This window comes from Aquarana catesbeiana, linkage group LG01 (assembly GCF_042186555.1).
Source record: "Aquarana catesbeiana isolate 2022-GZ linkage group LG01, ASM4218655v1, whole genome shotgun sequence".
NCBI classification, from domain to species: domain Eukaryota; kingdom Metazoa; phylum Chordata; class Amphibia; order Anura; family Ranidae; genus Aquarana; species Aquarana catesbeiana.
Window position 1 is genome coordinate 373761769 of NC_133324.1, and position 12278 is coordinate 373774046.

The 12278-nt window shown below is 38.0% G+C and overlaps 1 protein-coding gene across 3 annotated transcripts in view; it reads right to left on the reverse strand.

Moving 5' to 3' along the window:
* Nucleotides 1-6276: 6276 nt before the first annotated feature.
* Nucleotides 6277-12278, reverse strand: part of NTRK2 (neurotrophic receptor tyrosine kinase 2) — a 314432-nt gene continuing 308430 nt past the window's right edge. For all 3 annotated transcript variants that reach the window (XM_073633556.1, XM_073633562.1, XM_073633547.1), the window contains one exon: nucleotides 6277-11471. In XM_073633556.1, the coding sequence (XP_073489657.1) occupies nucleotides 11286-11471 (186 nt within the window). In that variant the 3' untranslated portion in view covers nucleotides 6277-11285. The remainder of the gene's footprint in view (nucleotides 11472-12278) is intronic.

Below are 12278 nucleotides of genomic sequence, written 5' to 3' on the forward strand. Positions count from 1 at the left end.
TTGGCAGAAATTCACCATACTGAATTTTTTTCAGTTCAAAAGCCAGTGAAATGCCTGGCTTTTGAACTTAGTTTAACTGGCTTTGAAGGGCTAATAATTGTAGCTCTGTTATGGGTCATCCCAGTCACAATAAAAGGGTGGGTTCCCAGAAGCCATTTGTCAGTGTGTGTTGGAGTAGTTTATGTAGGGAGACTTAGTTGCTATTTGCTAGTATACTGTGTTATATTGCATTAAATTACTGTAGATTGCAGTGTGGTAGGCTCTATATTCATGTGTACATCTCTGCATTTACAGTTCAGAGACCCAACAATCAATTTTAGAACTACCTTTTAAGAAACAACTTTAGTTGCTGTTTAGCTGTTTGATCCAACCTTGCAGCCTTTATTTTTGTTGTTTTATTGTGGTGTTTTTATTCTCTTTGGCTAGGGCCTTTTTTCAGGATCCATTGCTGGCACAGGCAATGCTGCAGCATATCATCTGTGGTAAAAGTACCCGCTATTTGGGTACCACATGCATAGCACAAGCATCTAAATGATTTGTGAGCACAAGGCCTGCACTCTTCTTTGTTTCTCATTTTTTGTATCCTCACCCAACAATATTCTCATGTTTTATCCATAGGAACATCTGTAACCGCTAAAGACAGGAGGGGAAGTCTCAAAAGTGATTTCAGAGACCTAGGATACACCATGTCAAGTGGAGAAGAGGATCATAGGGTTACACTAAAGTGGATCATGCCAAGGATTGAACCTCTGAAGAGATCTCCTAGACCCACCCCACCATCTTCATCATCATCCTTCCCAAGGCTGTCTCTTCTGTAGCTGCTGGAGCATTAGAAAATAATGTCCCCAAATCACCCTCACATCTAGCATCCTAATGCCAGTTTGTTGAGATTGCTGGCTTTACAGCTGCTTCCTTTTCAGCTTATGGAATCAGCCCACTTGGGTGAGGTTAGAGCTTGGTCTACACTACAGTTCCAGGTACTTAGCTGCCATTATTTTGCCTAGAAGGCCATCCTCAAGCATGTGGTACAGTATGTAATGTATCTTTTCTGCTGCACCTGCTGTCAGTGGCAGGGTACACATGGCCAAAGCATGGGCAGGGTCATCAAAGAGAGTGACCACTATTGGGTAGCTACCCTATTAGTAAAATGGCAGATCTACTGCCACCTTCCAAGAGGAAACCCAAGATGCAGCACTTTGAAGAAGTGTTGGGTAAGAACCTCTTTGCTTAATGGCAGGTTCCCCTCTGATGACCGATGGGCCTCCGATCCTCTGATTCCTTAAAGTTAGAGCAGCAGTAGTGACAAAAATTTTTTAAACCACATCAGCCAGAACTGACTGCAGATAGCACTCACAAGCAGCGCTTAAAATATATGAATGCTGACTGCATCAGACCAGGGCTGCAGGCAATTTCAGACATGAGGACCTTATGGACTATTGGATATTCAAGCTGTGACACTGGCTGGGGCTTGTATAGTATGTGATGGAGCTTCTGTCTTGGGTGATTTTGTAAGAGGGCCTTCCATGCTTCAAGGTATTTTGTTACAGAGAGGCAAATCTGTCTGTCCACTGACAGTGAGGTCTGGCATAATTTCATTAAAATTAGTTACCAATGACTACAAAACCTTTGCTACTGAGGTTACACTCCCCCCCCAAAAAAAAGATACCCGCCACCAATACCAGCTCACACCACCTCTTCTGGCCTATTCTGGTTCATCAGCACTGTAAAGTTGCCACACAATGCCTCCACAGGTGAACCTCAGCTGAAAATTTGTCACTCAGAATACACTCTAATGTTTATTTCAAGATAAACCCTGCCTCACCTCTCCTTTTTACATTGCGGCTTTACCAAGCTTCTTACATACAGCTGTACAAAATTTTTGGCTATTGACTCAAATCAAACTATCTCATTTCTGTTTTCAGATAAAACAATATTTGTGCCTGTTGACTCTTAAATAATACACTCTAATGAATATTTCAAGATTAAACCTGCCTTTTCTCTTTCTTTTATATTGCGGCCTTACTAAGCTGCTTACATACTATCCAGCTATTGTACAATATTTGTGGTTATTGCCCCTCAAATAATACACTCTAATGTCCTAACCCAGCTGCTTACATACTATACAGCCACTGAAAAATACATTCTAAGCTATATTACATGATAACACCTGCCTTACCTCTTTCTATTTGTTGTTTATTCAAGAGCTTGCATACCATCTTGATGCTAGCCAATTTTTACCAAACACTTTCCTAGAATATGTGGTTTGAAGTGTTTTTTGTCCAATGTTGGTAGTGCAATCACCTTTACCAACTCCAGGAATTAGAGAAAAATTCTGCAGTACCCCCCCCCCCCCCCATTACAAGGGTTATGGTCATTATGTCTAGGGTTGCACTATTGTGGCAAGTGAAATATTTGACAATTATATCTATTTTTTTTTACAGTAATTTAATGTTAAAGTATAAATTCATTTTCTCGAGGAAGCGTGGTGTTTGCACGTATTTGTGCTTATTTTTATTTGTGTGTATTTGTGAGTATATTTGCAAAAATACTGACCAACAATTGTATATATATTTTTTTGATCAATATGCAGCAAATGTTTACGTGCCTGTGTGTACAGGCACATTGAAAACCTTGGGCTGCATTTGGATCAATAACAAATTGCCTGTATGACTGAAAACTGAGTGTGATCAGACAGCAGTGTGCATGAGGTCTTATGTGTATTTAGGCTTTTTTTACTTTCTCATTTGCTGTGCCCTTCTGCCAATGCCTACCGTAATACTTTTGGCCATAGTCAGTATGCCTCCCAGGCTGTGGAATTGATTTATTTAAGGAGTGATTTTTTTCTCCTTGGCTCCATGAAACTGTTAACACCACAGTTATCTAACCCCATATAACGGAAATGTATATGTATATAATTAGGTATTCAATAGGAACACAGGCTCACTTGGCTAAGTAAAAAATTCATTTTTTAGTAATTCACTTCCCATGTGCAGTGTAATGGCTACTGGAAGCACACTGAGGTTTCTGTCTGTTAAGTTCATGCACAGTTATTCTCACAGTAAACTCAATGAACAAACAATGTTCTAGGAAAGTGTGAATTACTACTATGTTTACTATGTCATTAAAAATTACCTTTCCTTTTCAATCTGCAGCTCTGTAATTTTCTGTAACGTGCAATGCAATATGGTTACCTGGAGGTGTTCTGTACACAGAATATATACAGAACGTCCCCAAGAAACATAATTTCCTGCTTTTGTGATTGACTTACTGATTTTCCCAGAAGTCTACACTAAGATACATCAGATTTTTGGCACCCCCTGCAACAAAATGTCATTTTTGGTAAGCTGCTACCAATAAGAAATCCTGTCTAAAGGGATGCAGGCCCAGCAGCTTTCCTCATTAGTGCCAGCTGATTGATAATAATGAAACCACTCCCATTAGACTCACTCAGCACAGAGGCACAGAGGGTCAAACAGAGATGTCTTCAGAATACCAAAAGGTAGAAATCTGCAAAAACATTTGTTAACATCCTTGCAATGTACATAGATCACCCAGAGGGAGGTGGAGGTGTTCTGTACACAGAATATATACAGAACGTCCCCAAGAAACATAATTTCCTGCTTTTGTGATTGACTTACTGATTTTCCCAGAAGTCTACATTAAGATACATCAGATTTTTGGCATCCCCTGCAACAAAAATGTCATTTTTGGTAAGCTGCTCCCAATAAGAAATCCTGTCTAAAGGGATGCAGGCCCAGCAGCTTTCCTCATTAGTGCCAGCTGATTGATAATAATGAAACCACTCCCATTAGACTCACTCAGCACAGAGGGTCAAACAGAGATGTCTCCAGAATACCAAAAGGTAGAAATCTGCAAAAACATTTGTTAACATCTTTGCAATGTACATAGATCACCCAGAGGGAAATGTTTTTTTCTCAACAAAAGTGGAGTTATGCCTTAAAGTTAGATCACTGTAATGAAAAAAATGCACCTAAATGAAAAAATAGATTTAAAATCATTTATGGTTGTTACTACAATATTGTTAGAGCTTAAATAGACCCTTTAATTAAAAAAATGATATTCTCATATGATTTTGTGTACATTGTAAAGATTTTCATGTTTCATGTTACCTGTAAAAGCCTTTCTTGTGGTGTCGTGTAGACACCCAAAAGCCCTGCAACCGCTGCTGGGTACTAACATCTTGGATGTAATGTCAATAACCCAAACAGACTCAGAACTGTCATTCAAGTGACACTTTGTAGTTTTCCATGTTGCTTTTTCCCCAACTGCTACATAAAAGGATATGTAAGGAGGTGAGGTTGGAGACATTGGATCCGTACAGTGAGTAATAAGACCCTCCTAGAAGAGGAAAGAGCTTTTCAGTGCATGGAAATAGGGGGCTATGCTAGGCAATTGACTCTTCCTGAAGAATCTTACTTAATAATGAATGCTGATAAACAAAGGAGGAACTTTTGCTGGTGTCACAAACAAACAGAGTATGTTTCTAGATCAACATATAGCCAAGTAGACAAGGAATGGAGCAACCCAATAGGTTCGATAGTGGGCATTGAGAAGCCTACCCCTGAGTCTCTGTAATCTCAGAAGGTGCTCAGATAGACAGCCTAGTGAAGGAACAAGCACCAGGGACAAACAGATTAACTAGCTCTACAATTACTAACCTGTATTAACATGCATTCCTTCCTTTTATGCATTTCCCTTAGAATCAGTACTAACCACGTGTAAGTGCATGTCAACATACAGTATTTCCCCCGTGGTGTGCAATGCCTGCATGGATACATTTACAGGAACCTCAACATACCAAATGATTGTTTAGAAAGCATTCAGGCACACACAGCTGCAATAAACTGCAATTACATTTTTTTTTAGAAAATATATTCTTTTACTTTGGGCCAGGGAGAAGCTAAATACATTTTTTGAAGCTTTGTTTAAAGCCCAACTGAAGTAACAGAAATCTATATTCAGTCAGGTAGATATTAAACTAACAATATAGGCCTCATGCACACTGGGAGTAAAAAACAACCAGGGCATTTGACGTTTATTTATTTTTTTCACCCTTTAAATGCCCTCTTTCTTAGCTTTTGTGGCCATGCACACATCCAGGCATTTACAAGCATTTTAGAAGTGGAGCATTTCGAAAAAAAAATCATCACTTGCACGTTCAGGAGAGGAGTTTTTGAGCAGAAAAAATGCTTGACACGTCTAAACGTACCTAAACGCTAGGTGCATTTAGCGATTGAGTGTTTATTAATTTCAATAGCCAATGGAATGAATAAATGTCCAAATGCTTGTCATGCCTAAATGCACCTAAAAGCGTTTGTGAAACATGGTTTTAGGGACGTTTTTAAAAACTGCTTTCTCCTGCTAGGATACAGGGCATTCAGAGGAGCTGGGCAAATGCCTAGTGTACATAAGGCCATATACTTTCACTTTGCTGTTATGGCAGTTTTGCATAAACATCACGCACAAACACACCAGCTCTCTGCCTTAGCACTACAGGTCTTTATTAGGATACTGGTGATGAGGGCCATTCCTCATCTATGTCAGCATAGAGCACTGGAGTGAGAGATCAACTAATGCATTCCCACATCCCTGGCAAAAACATATTTTAAGGGATATTCAAGCCACATTCAGTTAAAGTATAACTAAAGGCAGAACTTTATTTTTAGATTTCGATTACATGGAGAGGGATTAGAACATCTTTCGGGCTTCACCCTCTCTATTTTTCATATTTACAGTTATCATCGAGAGTGAAAGTAAAAGAAAATCTCAACTTTTGGGTTGTCCCCAGAACTGTAATAAGAGGAATTCTCCCATGGGGACACTAGTTCTGGTGACCCTGGAGAAAACAATGGATTCCCTCACTTGGGAAGGATTTCCTCCCACTTCATGTTTGGGACAAGAAGTGAAGGGAAATTTCCCCAATAGGATATAGATGGCAAAAGTAACCCTGACAGGGTTTATAACCTTCTATCCCCAATGAAAAAAAAGGTTTGCTTTTCGTTCTACTTTAACTATCATAAATTACAGAGCCATAGGAATAAAAAGGAATAAAAGATGTAAGACTTCAAATAGTAAGCTTAATAGTAAGTTATGGCCTCTCTAAAACAATATATGTCTGTGCTACTGTTTTCTTTTCCTGTACAACACTAGAAAAATGAAACCGTGAATTTGTCATAGTTAACATGTGTGTTTAATTTGACATGGCTACTGTATTTAAACTATAAGAAATTATTCAACACATTGAGCAAATAATACTTAAAATCCATTCCATTTAATAGCAATTTCACATTTAAAAATGAAACAAAATACATTCTATATGAAGCAGTGTCATGAAGTGGCTGTTTTATTTTACTTTTAAGGTGGACCTGTCACTCATCCAGATTAGATACCGCTATCATGAGAGTTAGATAGATGTTTTATAACACAAAGATCAATGTTTAAAGCCCAGTGACCCGCTAAAACCTGTCAGGTCACAGCAACAAATCAGCAAGCAGCTTTGATTATTCTGACTGATCTAAACTAATGAAAATAAAAATCGGATTGTTTGCTATGAGTTACAGTACACAATGGCATTATCTTTATTAATTAGCTTGCATATTTAAAGCCAGTGACCATTTTTTAATTTGTAGAACTAATACATCCTAAAACATATCCTAGCTTCCTCTCCTGTGCGTGGGTGACACTTGAACTTTTGTGCCTTGATTTATGACTTAACCAGACTACACCATTTAGGGAATTGAGGGCTATTGGAATTACCTATTACAAATGATGTGCTAACCATTGCTGCTGCATCTAAAGCCCAAAACAAAAATGTAATATATTGCAGCTTACCAGTCCTTGGTGGCTGTGTTAGTTTTTTTTTTTGTCCAGGCATTTTCCTTTTTTTTTTTTTTTTGCCTGGTGACCCTGTGAATAATACATTCATTTTTCCACTGTGCCTACGAAGGCATCCATGGTTGTAACACGGGCTGGACTTTATTCATGTCCAATACATGGTAGTTGATGGGATTAGTAGTTTACACAAAACTGATAACATTGTTTTTGCTGTCTTTACAGTTCATTGGAAATGACAAGGACACTGTATTTCTGGCAAGATCAACAAATATTTTCTAAGGAGTGGTAAGTTACAATATGTTCAATTTTTGTTTCTTGTTTTAGATACTCTTTAAACCAACCAGGCCCACACCCATGAATACACATATTAAACAATATGCTCTATTATAAATGACAAACCACAAATATATATATTTAAATGGATAGTGGATAATTCAGATTGGTTGGCTCAACCTACCATACTGAAAGCAGCAACAGCAAAACCGTATAACACATTTTGGCCATTGATAGGTAATAAATGTTATCATTTCGTTCCATATTTTAAACAAAGTGTATATAGTCTTTGAGCTGATCTCCAGGTACAGTGTTAACTACACAGTCAAGGTACACATATTGCAACTGTTTCAGCTTCCAAATGTTCTTTAGGTCTACTGAGTTAGACTCGTGATGCAGGCACCCCTGCCAAACAGTACAAGTCCTGGATCTCCTTGCAGACTTTACAAACTCATGCACAATACAACCTGGTCTGCTCTAGCTTTTGAATGAACTATGAAACCGCAAACCAATGAGGTCATTTGTTCTTTACACGTTTTAGGAACCTGTTAGACCTTGGGTGCTCAACCGGTGGCCCGCCAGCTGTTGCAGAATTACAAGTCCCATCATGGCTCTGCCTTTGAGAGCCATGCTTGTAACTGTCAGCCTTGCAATGCTTAATTGCAAGGTTGAGTATGCCTGTGTTAGACTAACAGCACTGTGCAAAACAATAGAGCCCTGATTTGCTGAGAGAGGGTTTTTTTAAATATCTGCCTAGAGATCAGTTTTAATAATTAGCGCAAATAACGAGGCACTTTGTTGAAGACTAAAGGGCATATTTAAAGATTAATAGAAACTACCACTTGTAAATTTTATTTTAAATGTGCAATGTCTGTCATCATTATACTTGCTTTACAAGGAGTTGATTTAAGAAAACTGGAGAGTGCAAAATCTGGGGCAGCTGTGCATTGTAGTCAATCAGCTTGTTCAATCAACTTTTGACAAAAATAAAAAACCTAACAGCTAATTGGTTTCCATGCAGAGCTACACCAGATTTTGCAATATACGGTTTTAGTAAATCAACCCCATATTATTCAGTCATGGATTATATTCAGTCATGTGTATGTATACATGGTATGCAGACCACAGTTGAGGATGGACTCCTACTCTCAAGTTCAAATGAAAGTTATGGTCAGCAGGTCTTATCTATACAAGTTTTAACTATGATGATGCAAAACTTTCTTATGTCTCCAGCTTGCGTGAACATTTATTAAACTGTTAGATGAAAGATAATTTCCCAGAAATAAACCACCTGTAAAGGTAAAGCAATAAAGCCACTTCAGTTTAACTCTATTCGTATTTTGCGACATTACATAGATCAGAACTGAGTATGCTCTATTTAATGAGACTCATAAATTCTTAAATGAGCTGTATGGATCCATTTTAAAAACCAACATAATGGTGAAAAAGGACTAAGAAACTCACCAAGACTGACATCTTCTCTTTCTTCCATGTGTTATCTTAGTACAGCAAGAATATATGTATCAAAAAGCATTTATAGTATTCACTATTAAGTGGTACCGAACTACATTCAGAATAATATTTTGTAACTCAGTGACTGATCGATATGTAAAAATGTGTTTTGTATCATAAATACTTGATTAATACCACATTCCTTCATCTCATTTTTACAGATGGCTCATAGAATGTTTAAGCCCAAGGTGCACTCTGAAGCAATGATAACACGTAGGACAACAATATAATCACAGTTTCATTACTTATACATCCCTCAGGTGCACTGCTTATGAAAACCTAACAAATTGCTCCTACTTTTTCAATAAACTATTGTAATAGCACAGCCACAGCAGACAATCAGATACCCGCTTTTATTAGTCTTCTTATACATCACCACTAATGCTAATACCTGATTGGCTGCCATGAGTTACAGCATATAATTGTTCTTTACAATATAGAATAGAATAATAGTGTACTGACAGTAGTTAAAGAAGACTGTATAGTCCGCCTGTTAAACCATGTTATTAAATAAGCCCCATTATTCTGAAGGACAAGGAACAACAGCAGCATCAGTTCAAGGCAATTGAAGTTTAGCCCTGATAGTCAGAGGTTTATTTTTATGATGCCAGTGCTTGCATCATGTAATGCCAGTGTGTGCATCTTGTATATCTCAGTCTATGAAAGTATTGAGGAAAAGTGAACTATTGCAGCAGAACTATTTTATAGGCAGGTGCTAGAAAATATAAAACATTGACAGATGCTCCCACAGTTTCCTCTCACTTCACAAGCTGTGAGTTTCAACTGAACCTGCCGTCCATCTTGCTAGCTAAGCAAATTTTTACATATCTTTTGCTCTTTTTTTTTTTTTTCTTTTTTTTTTTAACTCCAATCCGGGGAGTGAAAAATTATACATAGTAAATAAAGTTTTGAAGAACCTTTAACAATGCTCTGAAGCAACAGCACAATCACATTTGAACGTGTATTATTATTTCACTTTTTTAATGTGTTTTAACCCCGTGAGTGTCAGAATCATTAGCAGACCTCGAACTGAGAATAAGCTCTTTGCTAATGCCTCAGGCATAGAGGCTAATACTCATATCATTTTTTAATCTCAAATATATTTTACAGTTACCAGTTTTGTCAACATACAGTATTTATTTACAAGAACCTGTACAAATGGTAGTTTTCATTACTGTGCAACTACATTCTTCAATAACTGACCCCTCTAGAGAGGACTGCATGAAAGCTAAAACAGGGCCTCACCAGAACAATCGTTCTCTACACTTTGGCATATGTAACTGTGATACAGGCTTTTCTCTTACCTGTATATCTGGGAACATCTTTCAATAGTTGGACACATCATGCCGGTAACATAGATAAACATGCGCTGCCTCTGAGTATAACATCACAACTATCTTTAGAAAGGCTGACACATTTGTGTAATGTTTTTCCTCTTTTTACAATCTAATATAGAGAAATATAAACTTCAATCCCGAGCCCACAGATTGAAAATAAAAAAATAAATAAAAAAAGATGTATGTAGCCAACCAACCAATAAATGTGCACTCAAGACATCTTTTGGTTGTGCCATTGCCTACTGACTCTGTTACCAGAACAGAGGACAAGTAATAGACTGCCTTACACAAGGCTATCACTTTTTAATACACCTTAGCACACTTTTCAGTCTCCAATCAAAAAACAACCCAAGCATGTTGGACATCACAGGCTGCAATCATCACATGCACTATTTGCTTGTATTGCCTGCATATAGTGGCAAAGTAAACCAGTGAATGAGAGATTGTCTGTTGAACAAACTGTCAGATACATTTACCATCACACTGTGATGATCTCAGTCTCTGAAAACAAGTAGTATCTCTTCTAATACTGTTTTTACTGCTTAAAGGAAGAAGATGACTACAACTATGGTAGGTTGTTACAAACAGGAAACAAATGTTTTTTTGTTTTTTTTATCATGGCCAATATGGTGATAGAAGACTAGCCACATAGAGAGCATGGTGGATTTATTCTCTTCTTATATGCATTGATTGTGTTTCCTCAAATTGCTTTAGATAGATGGTTAAACTTGATTCCATTGTTATATCTCCTTATAACAGCAACCACATACTCATGATGTCCAAAAAGTTTCTTGGTAGTGCACAGTCCAAAAACGTAGAAGTGAGCGACAGTCAATATAAAGTCTATACGTATGTACAGAAGAAGTCGTCATGTCCGTGTCATACAATATTTTTTTCCCTTTTTTCATCCACATCAAAGGCAGGAATACAAGAAGGCATTGTTAGATGTGGTGGACAGACATGCGTGCCAGCTGATTAACAGATAAGGTTTTAAGGCCTTTGTCTATGTATGCTGAGTTACATAAAGGCATAAGCATGTAGAAAGAGGAACTGTGAGACACAACCAAACATAGACTGAGGAGTAAGAGTAAAAGAAGATTTAGGCTCAGAATAAAAAGATACAACTTATTAATGGCAAATATCAATACTGTGTATTGTACAGATGGAGAAGTTTGTGTTGCTTGCCCTTTGATAGCTTCTCAGCATCTTTGTTAATAATACTGTCAGAGGTTATAACACATTTCACAGAGTTCAGCGGCCGTTCACCACATTCATTCATCAAGCCCATACAGGTGACACCTGGAATGTCTAGCCAAGAATGTCAAGGTATACAGGGGATGCCTTGGACAAGTTCTGAAGTAGGCTATGGATTTCTTTGATATTCAGCCTCATGTGAGGCTCCCTCTGCCAGCATCCCAACATAAGGTCATAGACTTCCTTCGGACAAGTGCGAGGTCGCTGCAAGACTCTACCTTGTGTTATGCACTCAATCACCTGTAACATAGAAGCAGATTAAAAAGTCATCTTTATCAAATGGATAAAAAGCTACTAGATAATACAGTATTTTTAAATTAGGCATAATCTGAAAGTCATCTGATACTGTTCAAAGGGTAAAAAATCAGAGTCCACAGCGGATCACTCCAAAAATGTTTCAAACTGAGTAAAATGGGAAATATATATTATTAGCACTCTTTGACATGCAATCATTCATATAATGTGAGGACATTAAAGTGATTGTAAAGTTTTTTTTTTGTTTTTTTTTTAGATCACAAACATGTCATACTTACCTACTCTGTACAGTTGGTTTTGCACAGAGTAGCCCAGATGCTCCTATTCTTGGGTCCCCCTTTGCTGCTCCTGGCCCCTCCCTCCTATTGAGAGCCCCCTCAGCCAGCAGCTTTCTGTGGAGCAAATCACAGCTCAGTGTATCCATTCAGACCTTGAGCCCCGCCCCTCTCTCCCATGATTGGCTGACTGACTTTCATTGACAGCCACGGGAGCCAATGGCGCAGCTGCTGTGTCTCAGCCAATCAGGAGGAGTGTCCTGGATGGCTTAGACACTCGTGGACATCACTGGAGAGAGAAGAGGCTCAGGTAAGCAATTGGGGGATGCTAGGGGGCTGCTACACACAAAAGGTTTTTTATCTTAATGCATAAAACCTTCTGCCTTTACAACCCCTTTAAATGTCATGAAAATTGACATTGTCAAAATTCTAAATAGAGCAAAAGTATGCTTTGTAAATATGTTATTTATTCTACTAGTCATGCATTGGTTAGTTGTACTTTCTTCCTGGAGAAAAT